General features: G+C 42.2%; 3 protein-coding genes across 3 annotated transcripts in view; 2 read left to right on the top strand and 1 right to left on the bottom strand.

Annotated features, from left to right (window-relative positions):
• The window catches only part of LOC100517239 (olfactory receptor 3A10), a 179,489-nt gene that overhangs the window by 99,469 nt on the left and 58,035 nt on the right, over positions 1-21,985 (bottom strand). The gene's annotated exons all lie outside the window — the stretch shown is intronic.
• On the top strand, positions 1,009-5,695 carry LOC110256088 (olfactory receptor 1A1-like). Its single transcript, XM_084985702.1, has one exon. It carries the CDS (start codon positions 2,867-2,869, stop codon positions 3,827-3,829), a length of 963 nt encoding a protein of 320 aa, XP_084841828.1. The 5' UTR covers positions 1,009-2,866; the 3' UTR covers positions 3,830-5,695.
• Positions 14,552-18,560, top strand: LOC146398346 (olfactory receptor 1A1-like). Its single transcript, XM_084985688.1, has one exon. The coding sequence runs from the start codon at positions 16,183-16,185 to the stop codon at positions 17,119-17,121; it is 939 nt and encodes a 312-aa protein (XP_084841814.1). The 5' UTR covers positions 14,552-16,182; the 3' UTR covers positions 17,122-18,560.

Genomic DNA, 21,985 nt, shown 5'->3' with positions numbered 1-21,985 from the left:
GAAACAAATCCGACTAGGAGCCATGAGGTTGCAGGTTCGGTCCCTGGCCTTGCTCAGTGGGTTACGGATCCAATGCTGCCATGAGCTATGGTGTAGGTTGCAGATATGGCTTGGATCTGACGTGGCTGTGGCTATGGCTATGGCATAGGCCAGCAGCTACAGCTTGGAATCGACCCTTAGCCTGGGAACCTCCATGTGTCATGGGTGCAGCCCTTAGAAAGAAAGAAAGAAAGAAAGAAAGAAAGAAAGAAAGAAAGAAAGATAGAAAGAAAGAAAGAAAGAAAGAAAGAAAGAAAAAGTGCACAAGGGGTTAAATAGGGTAAATTTTGTTTCTTTCTTCTGTAACAGCAGGTATCCTTGGTGGATGATAGTTTTCCTGAGGACATAAGCTCATTCCTTCATGAGACTTTGGATGGGTAACTCCACCATCCCATTCAAAGTCTCCTGGATATTTCATTTAGTTTGCATGACAATAAATAGTGTGGAGGAAGCCTGGTACCATAAACATAATCTCCATCTAAGTTTTCTGAACTTTGGTCTTCACAATTCATCCTTTAAAATTATTTTCCTCTATTTTCACAGAGAGGAATCCAGCTGACTTAGCACTCTGTACCAAACGTACAGTCTATCCTTTTCCTGCCTAGTACTAAACCATCCATGTCATATACGAATTTCTGATAAATCTTTGATCTGTTTCTAAGCACTCTAGACTGCTATACAGACCTATTTGCTTGCCCGCATGCCAGGACCACTCCACTCTTTGAATCATTATGACAACTGACAAGTCAGGTCCTTCCTCCTTATTCTCATCCTAACACTATCTTCTTGGTTCTTTATTCTCCTACATGAAGTTTTGGATCAGTTTACTAAGTATCATCTTTTAAAGAAATATGTGGTATTTTGACTAGCATTGCATTGAATTCATAAAATAATTGTAGGTGAATTGATGTTTCTATAATATTATCTCCCTGGTTTTAGGTATTTATTTTTTGTTCAGTAAAATTTTGTTATTTTTGCAACCAGACTGGACTTTTTAAAAATTTTTTTTTTGTCTTTTTGCCATTTCTTGGGCCGCTCCCGTGCCATATGGAGGTTCCCAGGCTAGGGGTCAAATCGGAGCTATAGCCACCAGCCTACACCAGAGCCACAGCAACACGCGATCCGAGCCGTGTATGCAACCTACACCACAGCTCATGGCAACACCGGATCATTAACGCACTGAGCAAGGGCAGGGACGGAACCCGCAACCTCATGGTTCCTAGTCAGATTCATTAACCACTATGCCATGACGGGAACTCTGGATTTTTTTAAAAAGAATTATTTCCATATTTCTTAAAATTTATCTTGCTCTTGTGAATGGGGATTCTTTATTTATTTACTTTTGGTCTTTTCTAGGGCCACGCCTGTGGCTCGTGGAGGTTCCCAGGCTAGGGGTCTAATCTGAGCTGCTGCTGCCGGCCTGCACCACAGCACAGCAACACAGGATCAGAGCTGCATCTGTGACCTACACCACATAAAATAAACCTGGATATAATTCAAGAACTGGGAGTTCCCTTTCGCAGTAGAAATGAATCCAACTAGTAACCATGAGGTGGCAGGATTGATCCCTGGCCTCGCTCAGTGGGTTAAGGATCTGGCATTGCCGTGAGCTATGGTGTAGTTCACAGACATGGTTCAGAACCTTCGTTGCTGTGGCTGTGGTGTAAGCCAGCAGCTGTAGCCCAACTCAACCCCTAGCCTGGGAGCCTCCATATGCCACAGGTACAGCTCCCCCCCCCCCAAAAAAAATCAAGAACAATTGACTGTGTGTGTGTATACCCACATATACATATAATGAATAATATTTCAAAATAATCCCTCTCTAAGAGATAATAAATAAACAAGATATCGTTCTCCTCCTTACAAAAGAGTGTCATCTACTTAGATTGGATGTGCAGGGTGTGAGGTTTGGTCAGATATGTTTGCATGATGACTAATGAGGAAATGTAGGAAAAAGAGATCAAGTCAACAGACATAGACCTTATATTCTACTAGGCAGTAACTGACGCCACAGTGAAGTTGGGTGAGTCACTGTAGGAGATATTGTTTCTAATATGAGATGAGATCAAAGAGAAAAACATCATGATTATACATATTTCAGAGTTGGGAATGTAGATGAAGCCTATCAAATGTGACTGTTTACCTAAAAAAGGAGAAAATGTGATACCCAGCAAGTAAACTCACTGATATCATTTTGCTATAACCCAACCTCAGTGGTCTCTATAACTGGCAATCTTCTGACACCAGGCTGAACAACTATTAACATTCTGGACTCTGGGTTCATTCTGAGTTTTGTCCGTGGAACAATTCTAATTGTCCAGGGTGTTCCTTGTGCTAACTATCCCTTGCACTGGAGTTTTTCCTCAAAGACTCCAAACTACTGTCCTTTCCTTTTCATATTTAATAAGATTAGCATGTGATTCGAGCTTCTCTGTGAAGTTGTAAGGTCCTTGAGAGTAGACATTGTCGTATTTGAATAAATGAATGAATACATTGTATTTTCCCATACATATGACTTTGTGTCAAGGTCTAACAAAGCTTCTAGTGTGTCAAATATAGACTTTAACTATTTGTAAAGTAATTATACCCTAAGAGTCTGGGGGATGGTGCTAGGGTTGGGTAGGATGGGCACCTATGATTCAAGATTGTTCACTTCTTAGAAAGAGTGTCTAGAGCTAACTGTTGATTATTCCCCATGACCTATAGTAACTTTGAGCCCAAATGTATTGCCTACCTCAGGATTTAGTAAACCCCGGATTGATACAGCAACGACAGGAATGAAAAATGGTGGCTGAAGAAGATCATTCTACACAGTACTGCACTACTCATGCTGGATTCCTCTCCCCTTCCTGCTCAAAGATCCATGGGAGAAGGCAACCAGTCCTCCAACCTGGATTTCATCCTCCTGGGAGTTAGTGGTCAGAAGGAACAGGAAAACCTCTTCTTCACCCTCCTCCTATTCATTTACCCCATCACACTGATGGGAAACCTGCTCATCATCCTGGCCATTCACTGTGATGTTCGCCTTCACAACCCCATGTATTTTCTCCTGGTCAACCTCTCCTTTGTCGACATCTTCTTCTCCTCTGTAACCATCCCAAGGGCTCTCGCCAACCATCTCTTAGGTACCAAAGCCATCTCCTTTGGGGGATGCCTAACACAGATGTGTTTCATGCTGGCCTTGGCAAACACAGATAGCTACATCCTGGCTGCTATGGCATATGATCGTGCCGTGGCCATCACCCGCCCACTTCATTACACAACAGTCATGAGCCCACGGGCTTGTGTCCTCTTAGTTGTTGGGTCTTGGGTGATGGGAAATGCCAATGCTGTCCCCCACACTCTGCTCACGGCTCGTCTGTCCTTCTGTGCAAACAAGGAAGTGGCCAACTTCTACTGCGACATTGCCTCTTTGCTCAAGCTGTCCTGTTCCGACATCCACTTCAATGTGAAGATGATGTACCTAGGGGCTAGTGTTTTCTCCTTGCCATTACTATGCATCGTCATCTCTTACGTTCGGGTCTTTTCCATGGTCTTACGAGTTCCATCCACCAAGGGTGTGCGCAAAGCCTTCTCCACCTGTGGGTCCCACCTCACAGTTGTTTCTCTGTATTATGGGACAGTCATGGGCATGTACTTCCGTCCTCTGACGAGTTACAGCCTAAAGGATGCAATGATAACTGTGATGTACACTGCCGTGACCCCGATGGTAAATCCTTTCATCTACAGTCTGAGGAATAGAGATATGAAGGCTGCTCTGGGGAAACTCTTTAGCAAGAGAATCTCATGACCAATGTGAGGTCATATTAGAGATTGCAGGTACCAATTAGGATACAATCAATATCGAGCCCTAATGTCTTCCCTCTCCAAGAAGCCACCTTATTATTTACAGCGATTAAATTCCCCTTCTCAGAAATCTTGTGAATTACATACACACAACTCATGCAGTACAATGTATCAAAAAAAAAATTAAAAATAGGCAGAAGACCTAAATAGACATTTCTCTAAAGAACACATATGGATGGCAAAAAAAAAAAAATACATGAAAAAATATTCAACATCACTAATTGTTAGAGAAATGCAAATCAAAACTACTATAAGGTACCACCTTACATCACCAGAATGGTCATCTTCAAAAATTCTACAAACAATACATGCTGGAGAGGGAGCGTGTGGAGAAAAGGGAACCCTCCTACACTAATTGCAGCAATGTAAATTGGTACAACCACTAGTTAAAAACACTGGGAAAGTTTCTCAAAACACTAAAAATAGAACTACCATGTGATCCAGCAATCCTACTCCTTAGCATCTATCCAGAGAAAACCATAATTGGAAAAGACATATCCACTCCTATGTTCACTGCAGCACTATTTACAATAGTCAAGGCATGGAAGCAACCCAAATAGTCATTGACGAGAGGAATGGATAGAGATGTGGTACCCACATGTAATGCAATATTTCTTAGCCATTAAACAGAGTGGAACCATGCCATTGGCAACAAGATGGATGGACCTAGAGCTTATCATACTAAGTGAAGTTAGTCAGTGAAAGAGAATCATCACAGGAAATCACTTAGAGGTGGACTCTTAAAAAAGATACAAATGAACTTACTTGTAGACCAGAAACAGACTCACAGATTTCAAAGACAAATTTACTGTTACCAAAGGGGACAGGTGGGGTGGGGGCGGCGGGTGGACTGGGGGTTTGGGATTGGCATGTGCACACTCTGGTATATGGAATGACTGGCCAACAGGGACCTGCTACATAGCACAGGGAACTCTGCCCAATATTCTGGGACAATCTATATGGGGAACGAACCTGAAAAGGAATGGATGTGGGTATATGTATAACTGGATCACTTTGTTGTACAGCAGAAATTATCGCAATGTGGTAAATCAACTCTACATCAAGACAACTTGAAAACATGAAAAATAGGGAGTTGCCATCATGGTGCAGCGGAAACAAATATGACTAGGAATGATGAGGTTGCAGGTTCTATCCCTGGCCTCGCTCAGTGGGTTAAGGATCCTGCACGTCCATGAGCTGTGGTGTAGGTCGCAGACATGGCTCGGATCTAGTGTTGCTGTGGCTGTGGTGTAGGCCAGCAGCTACAGCTCTGATTGGACACCTAGCCTGGGAACCTCCAAATGCTGTGGGTGTGCGGAGGTTAAATAAAAAAGTCAAAAAAATAAAAAAGACATAAATCATGAAAAATAAACCTTATGAGTTAGAAGACATTCTATTATCAATTCATACACATCACTTCTCCCTTTGGCAAAGTGGCAGCAAAGTTGTTGGGTTCCTGTCCCCACTACGCTGCTGACGGGCAGAGTCAAGCTGAGAATGTCTGAGCCATGGTTTTTATTTACATAATGGAAAGAAAAAACTGTCTGCCTTGTTGCTGTCAGAGAGGGTAAGGATCATCGTACTTCATACTTTGAAGTCTATAAATCACTACCTGAATGTCAACTTGGGGGATTATTATATCGCCCCTACTTTGCTTGCAAACCTTGAGGGCAAGAGTTGTCCTAACGCTCCACTCGACTTCTACCAATGCTGGTCATTGAGGTGCAATCAATAAGTATTGGTGAAGGGAGAAGGAATGAATGTAAGTGAATCAGTGTAATCTGATAATGATGAGACAGGAACAGACGTGATTTCATTTCCCACCCATCCCACACCCGGTATGTTACAAGTCATTTTGGAACCATTCAGAAAACAGAAATTTTAATGAAGATACACAGACACAAAGGTGTACACTGAAAGTGGCTTAGAGGATAAAAGATAAATGCCGGAGTTCCTGTTGTGGCTCAGTGGTAACACTTGACTAGTATCCATGAGGACGCGGGTTCAACCCCTGTGGTGTAAGCCAGCAGCTCCAGCTCCAATTTGGACCCCTAGCCTGGGAACTTCCATATGCCATGAGTTCAGCCCTAATAAGACCAAAAAAAAAAAAAAGATGAATGCTGCTGTAACTCAAAAGTTTTTAACTGCAAAAAGAAGTTATTTTCACTAGGACTGGAGGAACAAAAGGGTAAAGGTGGTGTTACCAGAACCTAGGAATTCAGAAGAGGGATGACCACACATCTGAAGCTCAGATGTCTGAGAGGAGCTGCCAAGACGCTTCTACTTGGTCCCCACATACTTAAATGATGCAAACAGTCATTCCTGGGGGGCTTTGGATGCTCAACAATTCTGCCTATTTTTTTTTTTTTTTGGTTGATGTTATTTTTAGGAATCTTTCCTATTGGACATGGAAACACAAACATATCCCAGATGTAGTTGTAGGCATGGGTCCTCCTGGAAGCCCTTTTTGTATTATCAGTAGAATGTCCTAATTGAGCTCAGTCACTCCACCCAGGAAAGAAATACTTTTTTTTTTTTTTTTTTATTTCCCTGAATGGCCCAGAGAGTTATGCTACAATTTTGTTGATCTTATCATAATAATATTAGCTGAAAATCTGTAAATTCCCAAAGATTATTATTGACAACTTTTTCATAAGATTATAAACAACCACAAAATACACATCGGGGAGCAGAAATAGATGCAACAAAAGTACATTAAAAATAAAGCACGACAAAAAAAAAAGGAAGAGAAAGATGAACATAGGATTCAGGCTGAGAGGATATTGAAGAAGAAAGACTCAAGGGGATGGAAATGGGGTACCATGTATTTGATATGGATTATCCCCAAAGTCCTAATTTTCAGGTTGGGTGGTGGATCAATGGGAACCTACAACATTTTCCCTTATGAATAGATAAATAGTGATGACAGGTTGGCACACAGGTAGATATCTATAGGTAAAAATAAGGAGCTCTTTATGAAGCAACAACACGTGTTTTTCTTTAATGAAGGATTGGACAGAGACACCAGTAAGAGACAGAGGGGATTGGTGAGACCAGGAGTTTAATTAGGTACATCAGAAAAATCTAGCGAGGGAGTGAGTGAAAATATAGACAAAGAGATTCAGTGTAAAAGAATGTGGACATACAAACAATAGAATGTAGTAATTTTTATGATAATAAATGACATCATTGATGATAATGGAGAAGAGAGTAATTTACGAAGAGCAGTTCCATCTTGGGCAGATTTTAAAAGTTCCCGTGGTACACTCTCATGGAAGAGAGTATTTAACCATAAGGATATGAAACTTGGCAGCAAAATTAACAGAGCATGAATCAGAGTGGAGGTGATAAGTAAAGTTTGGAGAAGATGAAATCATCCAAGAACGTCTGTCGAATGACTAAATTTCGGGAAAGGGGGCCAGAGTGGAGAATGAGGATTCTGGTAAGGGATGGGAGGAACCTGGCAATACTGACTTGACGTCCCTGTGAGTCAAGCTATGTGTCTCTCTCGGTGTTCTATCCACCAAAGCACACAGCACAGTGTGTTTTTACTGTACTCTCATAACACTGTGGAGTGGGCAGGCAAACACTTGTTTCAGAAAAAAATGGAACGATGGCCCACACAAGGAAGAAAGTCCTGAGCACTAGAAAGGAAGTTCCAAATGTGCCACACAGTTTCAGAGAAAGTCAGTATTTCATTACATATCAAATATGCATGTGTGTACTTCACGTGCTTTTACTGCATCACATTCATTACGATTGCTTTTAATGTTCAAAAGAGCCCTGAAGAACAGACAATAGTAACCCTCTTTTCCAGACGAGAAAATAAACTCTCCAAAATGTGAAGTCACATATTTCACATGCTTCAATCAGAAAGAGGCACGTGAGGATTTGAGCTCAGTTCTCTTCATGCCCAACGCATTCCCCTCACCTGACAGGAGATATCAGCACACAGGAGATATAAAATAACAGACAGACAGCTAGGTAAACTGGAATTGTGAACTAGCAGAAGACATGGCTAGTACTGGTGCTGGTAATAGGTGAGCTATGGGACAGAGGTGGGAAACATGGGCTCACATAGACGTTATTGAACTTTGAAGGAGGAAGGAGATGTGATCTTTCCTTTCATTGCCCAATCTCTTCACTATCATTCAGTCCAAGATCCAAGTGTCACTGAAGAGAATTCCAATTCCAAAAGGAAAAAAATGATAGTAACAAATCACAGCTCTCTTGCTCCATTTATGCCTCTGGTTTCCCAGGAAGTCATGAAAATTGTTCAGTGGTGTGGTATTGGGCCACAGGTTTGGGGAAAATAGGAGCAGAGAGAGTATTTCTTCTCTAAAATGGTGCTCTCCCAGGAGGACGTGGTCCAAGGGGGCAGCAGAGGAAGATTCTTCCAGCTCTGAAAATTGAGACTTACCATTAACGTGCTAGAAAAGGAAAGTCTAACTTTCACTCTAACCTTTGTTGACATAAAACAAATAGACCCCCAGTTATTTCTCCAGGAAATAAAAGGGAAGCAGGCTATTCAGGATCAACAACGAATTATGATTCTGAGTCTGCAAACTCGTTAAGCCACAGTGCAGATGCCCCAGGCAGCAGGAAGAGGAGAACAATTTTAAAGAAGGGGCGAGGGGAGTTAAGAGGGCTATAGGAAACAAACAGTCCTTTGGAGGAAGTGAGATTTCAGTGGTGGCATCTCATTGGCTGAGCTGTGACTATCTCTCATTGACTGAGCCTTTGCCAGGTACCAGGAGAAAGTCTGCTTGCTGGGCTCTGCTATTGCAGTGGGGTGACAGGGATACCCCTTCTGGCCTCTTGATACTGTCTTAATTGAGGGTTTTGTGTATTAATTTCTACACCTTCCTAGGTAGAATTCTAGGGAAAGAGGAAATAGAATTATTTTTACTTTCCGCAGTTAACACCAGAAAGACTTCCCTGCAGGCTGCAATCGAGATGAAGCGCTTGAGTGTACCCCAGGCTTTGAAGCTCCCGAGGGCTGGGCCCACTTTGTGTGGAATCAGATAGGGGCCCACATTCCAACAAAGAGGCTAGAATGGGTCAGCCCAGACCTTGGACCCTGGAGATGTACTCTGGGAAGCTTTCATCCCCCTTTCCTTCTAGAGAAGAATTCTGAGAATAATTACTCTTGAGAACCATCGTGTTTCCACAGGGCATAGCTGGAGCAGCATGTACTGAGTGTCAACAATTACTCTGACTATGCTCTGAATGAAGTCCTGGGGGAGTCATGTTTCAAGAGACTGCATAACTTGGGGAATAATTCCAAATGTTCGCTTTGCCATGACCACCTCGCTTCCTTAAAGAGGGAACTAGAATCCTCATCTTCAGGCCCCATCCAGGCAGCTCTTTCCACCCCTTCTGCTCCACAGTTGGGAAACTTTGGGCTTTTCTTTCCAAACTATCCCAAGCCTACGACCTTTCAGCAGGAACGGAGAATCCGCTCTCCCAAACTACTGCTGGCACTTTCTCCAGCACACCTACTTCCCAAGAGGCATTTTAACATGCACTAGACCAGCTGATTATAAACGTCCCCTTGTGGAAGAGGCCAGAACGTCACAGGACCAAGTTCCTTTTTGATAGCATCTGAGCCACATTCCCAGGTAGGGGCTTTGGGTACCGGAGAAGAGACTGTGACAGTGACATCAGGAGATAAATAACCAGCAACTGCACTGCACACATTACCCCCTTTAACCGCCACAAGACCTCAAGAGGTAAGCAGAATCACTACATGCTTTTATCAGATGGAAAACAATAATTAACTGAATTGCTTAAAGTCAGGAGGAGTGGCAAAACTGGACTCAAAACCTTGGCTTCAGAACCCAAGTTCTCAAGATCTGATGAAATACAGTCTCTCTCTCTCTCTTCTCTCTCCCCCGCCCCCTCTCTCTCTCTCTCTCTCTCACACACACACACACACAGATAGAGGGAGAGAGAGATCGATCCTTCCCTTCTGATAATTGTTCTCCTTGGGCTTTGTCTGAAAAACAAGAGGATGAGGAAGGGATAATTCTCATTTGGTTTTCTCAATCCTGAGCTGTCCACCTTCAAAAGAAATATTGGTTGGGAGTTCCCGTTGTGGCTCAGTGGTTAACAAACCCGACCAATATCCATGAGGATGCGGGTTCGATCCCTGGCTTTACTCAGTGGGTTAAGGATCTGGTGTTGCCATGAGCTGTGGAGTAGGTTGCAGATGTGGCTGGGCTCCTGCGTTGCTGTGACTGTGGAGTAGGCTGGCAGCTGTATCTCTGATTCGACCCCTAACCTGGGATCCTCCATATGCAATGGGTACAGCCCAAAAAGGAGAAAAAAAAAGAAGAAGAAGAAAGAAAAAAAGACATATTGTTTGACTGGGCACATTAGCAGCCACACAAGTGCATTATTTAAGAAAGGGGCTAAGGACAATCCTCCCTCCACCTCCACAGTCAATGGTGCAAGCTAAGAGGCTCCTTCAGGAAATTATGCTCTTTCATTGGCAAGGCACTGATGAGCTGACCTGTGGGAGGGTCTCAAAGCACTCAGAGGATATCTTTTTGGTATGTTTGCTGACTCAGATGACAAGGGGAGATATGTGGCCTCCCTTGTCTTCAGCTACATCACACTCAGGTGACGGCTGTCTCAGAGCACTGCCACGTCCCACGAAAGTGGGTTTTAGTGGCCAGCATTTCCTAGGACTCTGGTTTAACTCAGCAAACTCAAGACTCTTACTCTGCCCCCAGCATTCATGCTGACGCCCCTCCTGGCTCCTCTCCTTGGGGGCACAGGGTTCTTCAGCTCTTTCTCAGGGTTCTTGCAGAAATCACTTCTTCCCATGATGACACTTGACATCCAGCACTGAGGGTCTCCAACCTCAGCCCCTATGCTCAGAAACCTCTCTTCTCTCGTCTCCTGTTTCTTTGGTTCCTGCATTGATTATACCTACCACTTCTTTCCTGGTGTTATTCTTACACTAATTACTTATCTTTTTCTTTCCTTGTGGTTGTTCTCGCACCAGATTAGCATTCAGAACGTTGCCTTATGGATCAGCCATTTAATATACATGCTCAGATATCTATGCTTATATTAAATGAAAGTTTCCATATCTGCATTATCAGCAAAGGTTAGTTCTGCTCAGATCCACTCTACCACCTTCGTACCAAAGGAAGGACAAATTACTGTTGGTCAAAACCCACCACCAAATAACCCACAACCTCCTTTCCTGAGTGAATTCCTCCTATTCCCCTGCCTGTATCCTCAGCTTCTGATAAAGGTAAATGACACATTTCTGCCTGGAGTTACCCTCCATTTTCTCAACAATCTGTCCTTGAGTTTTCCCTCCGTGATAAGGAACTTGCACTTCATCTTTTAGGTGATGGCTAGACAAGGAGTAAACTTAGAGAGACAGACACAATCACATTTGCATTTTATAAATACAGTTTGGGGTCCAGTAAGCAGACATCTCTACAAGTAAGTCTAGATGAGCATTGTATTTGGCCTCTGGATCCCCCTTCCCGGTGTAAATAGCTTCCTTTTTTTTTTTAACCTCTTCACAAGGAACACTCTCTTTATCTCCTGCATTCAGTGAAAAATGTACCTGCGTCACCCAACTCCATGGCCACTCTCTAGACCAAATATCACTCCACATGTGAAATATTAATTTTAAACTAAATTTGCTTATGATAGTAGTAAAACATCAGAATGACAAGGAGCGTAACATAACAAAACTCATCATCTAGATTTTAAAAATATAAGATTTGGTCAAATTAGCTCCACACATTTTTAAAAGAAATAAATATTACAGATGCATTCAAAAATACTTTTTTTTTCCATCCAAAATTACATTTTTCTCCCTCACATTCCAGAGATAACTGCAATCTCTTGGGTGGACAGTATATTCCCATTTAGGATTTATATTTTTACTACATATGCGTGTGTTGTATTTTTATGTGTTAAAGTGTGTATATATTGTGTGATGTGGACTATATCTTGCAGTAACTTTCTTTCTTCCACCCTATTTTTAAAAATGTGTCTATATGAATTCGCTCGCTTTCACTATATGAATTCATTTAGTCTTTACTGCTGTACAGAATTCATTAACAAGAAATGGGCACAATTTACTTAACCATTTCTCTGTACGGAGGCCATTTCTAAGTTTCCTATATGATAACACTCATCCTTTTCTCCTTGAACACATATGTCAGAGTTTCTCTAGGGTCTCATCTAGACGTGGAATTGCTGGGTCACGGGTGTATGAAGTCCAACTCTTCCAGAGATGGGCTAATTTTTCCTGAAATGCCAATACTAATTCTTTCATTTCTTCCCAACTCTTAAAATTATCAGACTCTTATACTTGTATACACTCTGAATGAACAATTTAAATTGATTTTTAATTTAGTCGAATTATCTTTTTTGTTTGTTTGTTTATTGCCCACATCACCTTCCCCTTCTATGACTTGCCTGTTCTCATCTTTGCCCGTGATTTCCTAGTATAGTTTTGGTTCCTTTATTCCTAGATTATAGGACTCGTGCATATTCCAAATACTAATCCTTTACTGATATATGCGGAGCAAATAACTTGTTCAATCCATGATCTGTCTTGCCCCCTCTTTTGAGTTGTGTTTTCACACAAATGCTTTGGTTGGAAGGTAATTAAATTTTACAGTATTGTCTCATGTTTTGTGTTCAGTTTAAGAAATCAAGTCCTACCTACATATTATAAACAAGTTTTCTCTTTTTTCTTCTACAATTTTGAAGTTTTGTTCCTTCAGTGAATTCTCTAGATACTATTTTTCAGTATTATTTTTATAAATGGGTATCCAGTTATCCCACAACTCTCTGCTAAATATACAGTCCATCCTTTTCCTGCTCATATCTAAACCACCCTGTGTCATACAGCAGTTTCTCATAAATGCTGGGTCTGTGCTGAGCTCCCTAGTCTGTTACATAGTCTATTTTTCAGTCCTTCTAACTGTATAACTGTACTGTTTGTATTATCAGAGTAAATCATGTTTATACCTGATGAGGTAATTCCATTCTTATTCCTTCTTGTCTGAAATTGATTTAGCAATTCTTGGATCCTCATTCCTCTACACAAATTTTAGGATAGGTTTGGTATATCCTATGTGTAAAGGAAAACTGTGGTGTTTTCATTGGATTGCACCAAATCCACAGATTAACTGGAGAACTGACATTTTTACCACATCAAGTTTTCCTGTTAACAGTGCTTATCTCCACATTACTTTAGGTATTTTTTTCTTTCATTAAATAAAATGTTGTAATATTTGACACCACCTTTTTTTTTTGTCTTTTTGCCTTTTCTAGGGCCACTCCTGCAGCATATGGAGGTTCCCAGGCAAGGGGTCGAATCAGAACTGTAGCTGCCAAGCCTAAGCCAGAGCCACAGCAACACAGGATCCGAGCCACGTCTGCAACCCACACCACAGCTCATGGCAACGCCGGATCCTTAACCCACTGAGCAAGGCCAGGGATTGAATCCACAACCTCATGGTTCTTAGTCGGATTCGTTAACCACTGAGCCATGACTGGAACTCCTATTTGACACCACTCCTGAAGCGCTTTTGTTACAATTATTCTCAGAATCTAAAATTTCTCTTCCTACTATGGATAGGGATTTTTTGAAATTATAATTTCTAATTCATTGTTACTGAAGTACTGGAACAGGATTGATTATTATTATTATTATTTTTGACTTTTCGCCATTTCTTGGGCCGCTCCTGGGTCATATGGAGGTTCCCAGGCTAGGGGTCGAATTGCAGCTATAGCCACTGGCCTTCGCCAGAGCCACAGCAGCACAGGATCCGAGCCGCGTCTGTGACCTACACCACAGCTCACGGCAATGCCAGATTATCAACCCACTGAGCAAGGGCAGGGATTGAACCTGTAACCTCATGGTTCCCAGTCAGATTCGTCAACCACTGCACTGCACTGCACTCCAGGATTGATTATTTTTAATATTGATTTATATATAGCTAACTTCCTGAAATGAATTAGTTTATCCATGTATTCCCTTACATTTTCATTGGAGACAACCATAATTTCTGTTCATTTGCTCCATTTTGCTCTTTGCTTTCTACTTCTTACATGACAAAGAAAAAATGTTTATAGTACTCTGTTGAACAGGGCAACCCTTCAAGTGTTTTTTGCAGGGGGCTTAAGGGCATTTCAAGGAAGTGAGACAATTAAATTCCTTTGGGTGCAAAGGTGAAAAAGCACATCACACTTGGGGGAAAGTTAGTTCGATCTGCATCCCAAGTCCTCCCATATCATTCATATATACAATGGGAGACAAGAGAATTGGTGATCAAGTTAGTTAGAGGTTGAATTCATTGCTGAGTAGCGCTTCTTTAGAAAAATGTGAATTATTTGGACCTAATGGACTACAATAACAAATGGATAAAAAAATGTGTAAGGGGAATTCCCATCATGGCTCAGCAGAAATGGATCTGACTGGCATCCATGAGGATGCAGGTTCGATCCCTGGCCTTGCTCAGTGGGTTAAAGATCCAGCTTTACTGTGAGCTGTGGTGTAGGTAGCAGACGTGGCTCTGATCCTATGCTGCTGTGGCATAGGCTGGCAGCTGTAGCTCCAAGCCAACCCCTAGCCTGGGCACCTCAATATGCCACAGGTGTAGCCCTAAAAAGACAACAACATCAAAAAAATGTGTCATGGTTTAAAAGAATAAAAGCTTATTTCTCTCCTATGTGGCAGTTCCAGTAGGTGTCTTCTTGGTGAGTCGTGGCTCTCCTGGATGTAGAGAACTAAAGACACAGGCTCATTCCACCCTGTGACCCCCACCATTCATTCAGCCTCCTGGCCATTTTAATTCAACTGACACAAGGGCAACGAGAGTATGGAGCACGCCCAGAACCGGAACACACAGGTAAACTGGCTAGAACTCAATTACATGTCCACAACATAGAGGCCAGGAAATAGAGTCTAGCTGAGTGCCCAATAAGCAAACCCAGTAGACTCGGGTGAGCAGCTAGCAGTCTCTCCAACACTTAGCAAGGCCATGAAGTGCAAGATACCAAAGAGGAGGGAACCAGGAGTCTAGCCGGTAAGGCAGCATTTCAATATTTCAGCGAGAAAATGATGGTGGTCAAAACTACAGCACTGAGACAGAAAGTGGAAAAGCTGAGATAGATACAAATTATTTTAAATGAAGAAATCAAGAAGACAGGATGGAGAAGTAAAGGATTGCGAGTGCCTGAGAGCACCCCACATGTGGGAAGCCCATATGGTAAACCTGGATATAATTCAAGAAATACTGAGTGCAAGCTGATTGGTACACAAAATGAACAATACTTCACAAGAGCCTCTCTGCAGGAGATGAAAATCAACAAGGTATAGCTTTCCTCTTCAAAAAACCTGCCAACTATTTAGGTTGGGTGTGCAGTGGATGGGGTTCGGTTGGGCATGTTAGAGTGTGACAAATGTGGAATGAGAGGAACGAGAGGGTACATCTACAGACGTACACCTGACTAAGCAGCAGCTGAAGACATTATAGAACCGAATGACTCCTTCGAGGAAATAATGAAGCCAAGGAAGGGAAAAACCAAAGAGAAAAGCATTCTACTTACATACACCTAAGGGTTTAGAAAAGACACATAGTAAAAATACACTTTGAAAACAGGATACTTGGGGAGGAATGTGACTAGGCTTGCTTTGCTACAATCCATTCCCAGTTTTCTCTCGGATTTATAATCGTATAACACCAGTGTAGACACCTAATACTTCTGGGATCAGTCAGTAGAACAACCGAATTCTCCAGGATGCTCCATGTATAACACATTCTTTGTAATGAAATGCCTTCCTCAAATACTCCAAAATGCTGTCTTTTCCCTATAATGCATAAAAAAAAATTAGTGTGAGAACCTGGTTTCTTCATAGCAGAGACTATGTCATAGATATTGAATAAATGAATACACAAACTGTATTTTTGACATGTTCGTGGTTTTGGCATGAGGCCTAACAACGTATCTAACACTTGCAAATTTAAGTTTAATTATCTGTTAAATACTTAAATCCAAGGTGTCTGGCCTCTGGAGGATGGGCACTTCTGATTCACAATGACCACGTCGTAGACATGGGTAAATGGCTTTCTGACAGTGAGTCCAACTGATGAACAGAGATGCTTTTCCACCAGTATTAGCTGTCTTTGGATGCAGCATGTCCAAGTATAAACACAGATGACCTAATGTGGTGAAAACAGAAGGTGTTAGACACAGTGCGTCCCTAATAATTCTGGATTCTTCTCCTCCCTTCTTCACAAAGGAGCGATGACGGAAGAAAATCAATCCTCTGCCCTGGATTTCATCCTGCTGGGAGTCAGTGGTCATCAGGAACAGGAAACCCTCTTCCTCATCCTCTTCCTGTTCATGTACCCCATCACAGTGACTGGAAACCTGCTCATCATCCTGGCCATCTGCTGCAACAGTCGCCTTCACAACCCCATGTATCTTCTCCTGGCCAACCTCTCCTTTGTCGACATCTTCTTATCCTCTGTAACCATCCCTAAGACACTGGTTAATTATCTCTTGCACAGCAAGGCCATCTCCTTTGGGGGATGCCTAACACAGATGTATTTCATGATTGCCTTGGCTAACACGGATAGCTACATCCTGGCTGCTATGGCATATGATCGTGCCATGGCCATCACCCGCCCACTTCATTACACAACAATCATGAGCCCACGGGCTTGTGTCCTCTTAGTTGTTGGGTCATGGGTGGTTGGAAATGCCAATGCTGTCCCCCACACTCTGCTCACGGCTCGTCTGTCCTTTTGTGCAAACAAGGAAGTGGCCAACTTCTACTGCGATGCTGTCCCTTTGCTCAAGCTGTCCTGTTCTGACACCCACTTCAACGTGAAGATGATGTACGTGGGGGTTGGTGTTTTCTCCGTGCCATTACTATGTATCATCATCTCCTATGTTCGGGTCTTTTCCGCGGTCTTACGAGTTCCATCCACCAAGGGTGTGCGCAAAGCCTTCTCCACCTGTGGGTCCCACCTCACAGTTGTTTCCCTCTATTATGGGACGGTCATGGGCATGTACTTCCGCCCCCTGACGAGTTACAGCCTCAAGGATGCAGTGATGACGGTGATGTACATGGCCGTGACCCCGATGTTAAATCCCTTTATCTACATACTGAGAAATGGGGACATGAAGGCTGCTCTGGGGAAACTCTGCAGCAAGAGAATCTCCTTAACACCAACGTGAAGTCACCCATTGGAGGCTACAGTCCCCAATTAGGATGCACTTGGAAATGCACCCCCAATGTCATCCCCCTCCAAAAAGCTGCCTTCGCAATTTCCAGCGAGAAATTCCTCTTCTCAGAAATCTTATAGCAACTATGAGTCATGTTAGTGAAATTACCACTTTGCACACATTGTTTTGTTTTGGCAGGAATATGGGGTTCATCGCCCAGCTAAGCAAGTGACTGTTACAGGAAAGCTGAGAAAGACTGAAGCTCAGCTTCTACACCCACATAGTAAAGATAATACCTGCTCTGCTAGTGTCATAAGGTATAAGGATCACAATGGTTCAGCATATTAAGGCTAGAAATCACTACACAAATGTCATTTTTACTTGACGCCTATGTTTAAAGTTGCATGCCTCTTAAGTCAGGAGCTGTCTTAACATGTTACCGTACCTTTCACAGTCGTGGTCAAATAAAGTGCACCCAATGAATACTGGTGGAAAGCAAAATGAAGATAGGAAAATATTAGTCTCTAAACTGTAATAGATCATGACTATGCATAATCATACTGGATATGACAACTATTATATAACTGGAATGTCAATAAGGACCTACTCCAGAAACAGACAGTACAACAGGTATGCTGAAATCAAGAAGATTTAACATAGGGAATTAGAGATTTAGGTATATCCCCCAAGAGAAAAGGGGGAAATAAAAGGTGAAAAAAGATTCTGAGATAACCCAGAGACTAAAGACTTCAGAAAGAAGTTACATCCTCTCTCAACTAGGGGGACAAAAGGCAAAAGGAGGTGTTACCTGAACACTGGAGCTCAGAGGAGGGATGACCACATATTTGATGCTTAGATCTCTGGGAGAGCTGTCAGATCACTGGCTCTGGTCTTCACCTAGTAAGACTACCCACATTCTCATTCCTGAGGAGTCTCACTAGTGTTGCCTTTTTAAAAAATTGCTGTGCTCTCTACTCATCTCTGGTACGGGCAGGGAAATACTAAGTTCACCCCAGACATAGTCAGACATAGTCTTCCTTGCCCTCATGGTGTAGCTGAAACACAATGTCCTTGCTAATTAAAATCTCTCACTCCAGCTGGGAAAGAATTCCCTTTTTCTGAGAGGGCCACAGAGACATGCTACAATGTGGCTGACCATTAGCAACATAATATTAACTACAAACACCATGTGATACCATTTACATGTGGAGTCTACAATAGGGCACAAATGAGCCTGCTTACAAAACAGAAACAGACTCACAGACATGGAGAACAGACTTGTGGTTGCCCGGGGGAAGGGGGAGGGAGTGCGATGGATGGGGAGCTTGGGGTTGGTAGATGCAAATTATTACATTTAGGATGGATAAGCAATGAGATCCTACACTACAGTGCAAGGAACTCTATCCAAGTTCCTGGGATAGAATATGATGGAAAATAGTACAAGAAGAAGAATGTATATATGTATGTGTGACTAGGTCACTATGCTGTACAGAAGAAATTGGCATAACACTGTAAATCAACTATACTTTAATAAACACACTCACACACACACTACTAACTATAGCCAGTAAGAGGCAGAGTCTGGGATGAAGCCCAACCAGAGCTTTCAGTCTTCACCATGTTTCTCTATAGAAACACAGGAACCTCCACTAGAGCAGGGGCTAAGTCCTAGCATAATGACCATTAATCCGGGCTGTTTTGAAGGTGCACATACATGAGGTGGACTAGATCAAGGTCCTTTTCTTCTCTAGGAATCTAACACATTCAGAGACTTACGATCAAAAGACTAGAAAAAATAAAGTGTAACTTCCACCAAAACTTTCCCCAAGACAAATCACAGACCAAAGATAAAATAGAATTCTTCTTTCGACACTGAACACTATACAGGCTTCATCATAGCCTAGAATAAAGACCAGGAGCTCAATTTTACCACAGTTCTTATAGCCCAAGGGTTGGCTTCAGTTGCTGCTGAAGCAAAGGACAGGGGCCCACATTCCAGCAAAGAGGCCAGAATAGTCAGCCTAGGGCTTGGACCCTGGACACACCTTCTCTGGGAGATGCTGTGGACCATTCTTCCTTCTAGAAAAGATCTCTGAGGACAGTTTCTCTTGAGAAAATCTCTATCCCCTCAGGGCACAGCATCAGAGTCTCTAATGAGTCTCAGCAAGCACATGTTTCAAGAGACTTTATAACCTGGTGAATAAGCCACCGTTTCCTCTATCCTGTGACCCATTCTGCTTCCTTGAGAAGAACGCGGGAGTCCTCGTCTTCAGGCCCCATCCAGCTCAGCTCCTTCTGCCCCTTCTGCTCCACGATTGGAAAATTCGGAGCTCCTCTTACCAAACCATCCCTGTCCTGTCTCTTCTGCCGCAGGAACACAGGACCGGAGACCCACGCTCCGGGGCTACTACTGGCACCTTCTCCAGCATGCCTGCCCCCCAAAAGAATGCTAACAGGATCTACACCTGCGGGTGGCAAAGCCCTCATTCATGGAAGACGAGTAAAGGCCACAGGACCAGGACCCTTGGGGCAGCATCTGAGCTGACTCCCCAGGTAGGAGCTTGGATGCTGGAGAAGAGACGCTTATGACAGCGATATCAAGGGGCAGACAGCCAGTAACGATCCTACAGGCATTACCTTCCCTGACCCTCACAACACCCAAGAGGTAAGTTATTTTGTGAGATTAAAAATAATGGTGGATTGAACGGCCTACAGTCACACAGAGAGGTGGCAAAACAAGGACTGAAACCTTGGCCTGAATCCAGAACCCAAGATCTCAAGATTGGATGATGGACAAAACAGAATGGGGGTGGGGGTAGAGAGAGAGAGACTCCATCTGATGAGTAGACAGTGGTTATTCTTATTCTTGGGCCCTTATCCATGAAAATAGGATGAAGAAGGGGTAGTATTGATTTATTATTAAGAGTCCTCAGCTCCATACTTCCTGAAATAATATTGTGTGTGTGTATGTGTGTGTGCGTGGCACATGTGCTCACATAAGCTTGTTGTGTTTTTTTTTTCCTGTCTTTTTGCCTTTTCTAGCGCCCCACCTACAGCATATGGAAGTTCCCAGGCTAGGGGTCTAAGCAGAGCTATAGCTGCTGGCCTATGCCAGAGCCACAGCAATGCGGGATCCAAGCCGCTTCTGCCACCTACACCACAGCTCACGACAGCGCCAGGTCCTTAACCCACTGAGTAAGGCCAGGGACCGAACCCACAACCTCATGCTTCCTAGTCAGATTTGTTAACCACTGTGCCATGACGGGAACTCCTGGGAACTCCTATTTTTAATACTTCTGTCCTTTAACTAGCATTAAGTGGTTACCACACCACTACATTACAGAATTAGAGTACTCTGAATCTGACTCTATGCTTTAGTAAAATTATTAGACATTTCAAATAAAAAAAGAAGCTTCTGGCAACCAGCTGCTCCTCCCCTATCCAAAAAGTCAAGGAACTGATAAGCGGAAAAAAATCAGTTGGCATCAATAGGACAGCAACATTTAATGCCATAAGGGAATAAAAGAGCATCCCACGAAACTCAAAGATATATAGGGACTTCAAGGATTTTATGCCAGCCAATCTGTACTTTGGATATAAGGGTTATGAGCAGAGTTTAAAACGTAAGGAAACTCCAGGAATGTTGTTCCCATCAGCCCTTCCTGTGGACACTACGACAATATGAGTTTGGGATAATCAAGAAAGGGTTGAAGTAACATCAACAAAAAGACTAGAAAAAAAATATACACACACACACACACATATATACACATATACCAGAATATGTGGCTAAAGGTGACAAAATATTACATAAATTAATATCTCTAATAACATGGAAATAACTCACCAAGAAATGGAAGAAGGAAAAAAATAGAAAGTATAATAAGTTTCCGATTTTCTTTGAGGAACTGTTCTGAGAAAATAAATATAATATAAGCAGATCTATCAAGTAGACATTTAAGTTTATTCAAGAGAATAAAGAAAAACTAAAAGATAATACTATTAATAAAACAGTATTGGATGGTGGAAAAGGAGAATAAATGTGACAAGGTAACGTTACTCTTGTTTACAGTAAGGGGCAAAGATATGGTCTAAAGGGAGGAAACACGGGGGATATGTTATATTTGGGTAGTAGCATAATGAAAAACATTCCACGGTGAGAGGGAAAGACAGGAAACAGACTACATGCTAAAGGACATAAAATAATATGACAGGTAAAATCATACGGCAGACCTACTTGAATAAAAGAGCTCAATGCACCTTTTAAAAGAAAACCTCTAACTTGACTCACCAAGCAAAACCCAATTCTACTCTGTATATAGGAGAAACAGCTAAAGTAAAGCCATTCAGACAAAATGAAAATGGTGGGCAAAAGCTGGGGGCTAATGTAAGAAAAGAATGTGATCTTGTTCTCAAACAAGGCAGAAATCAGGACCAAAACCATTAAACTGTATCCAGATTACTTTAGAATACTAAAGCCTACATTCACAATGAAATCATTAAAAGTATAGTATCTAAGCACTAAATACAACAGCAGATATTTTCTTGAAGTGGAAACTATAGAAGATACAAGAAATACAAACTCTTTAATAAAAAGAGACAAAAACCTTCTCTAAACTCTAAGGCAGAGCAAGTGGTTAAAAAGTAAATAAGTGCAGCAGAAATTATCACAACAGTGTACATCAACTACACCTCAATAAGACTTTTAAAAAATGAAAAACAGAAAAAAGTAAATAAGGATAGATACTTCCAAACAAAATAGTAAGACATGTGAATATGTGTATGTGTATACACACACACACACATCACCGTGTTCCAATAATAGTAATAAACACACGTCACTTTCAAGCTCCTATAGAACATATAGGGAAGAAAA

The sequence above is a fragment of the Sus scrofa genome, chromosome 12, assembly GCF_054392235.1.
Source record: "Sus scrofa isolate SSC_HxYL_T2T_F1_AM1 chromosome 12, Sscrofa_HxYL_maternal_Yorkshire_Landrace_v2.0, whole genome shotgun sequence".
Lineage (NCBI taxonomy): Eukaryota > Metazoa > Chordata > Mammalia > Artiodactyla > Suidae > Sus > Sus scrofa.
This window is presented reverse-complemented; position numbering and strand designations above follow the sequence as displayed.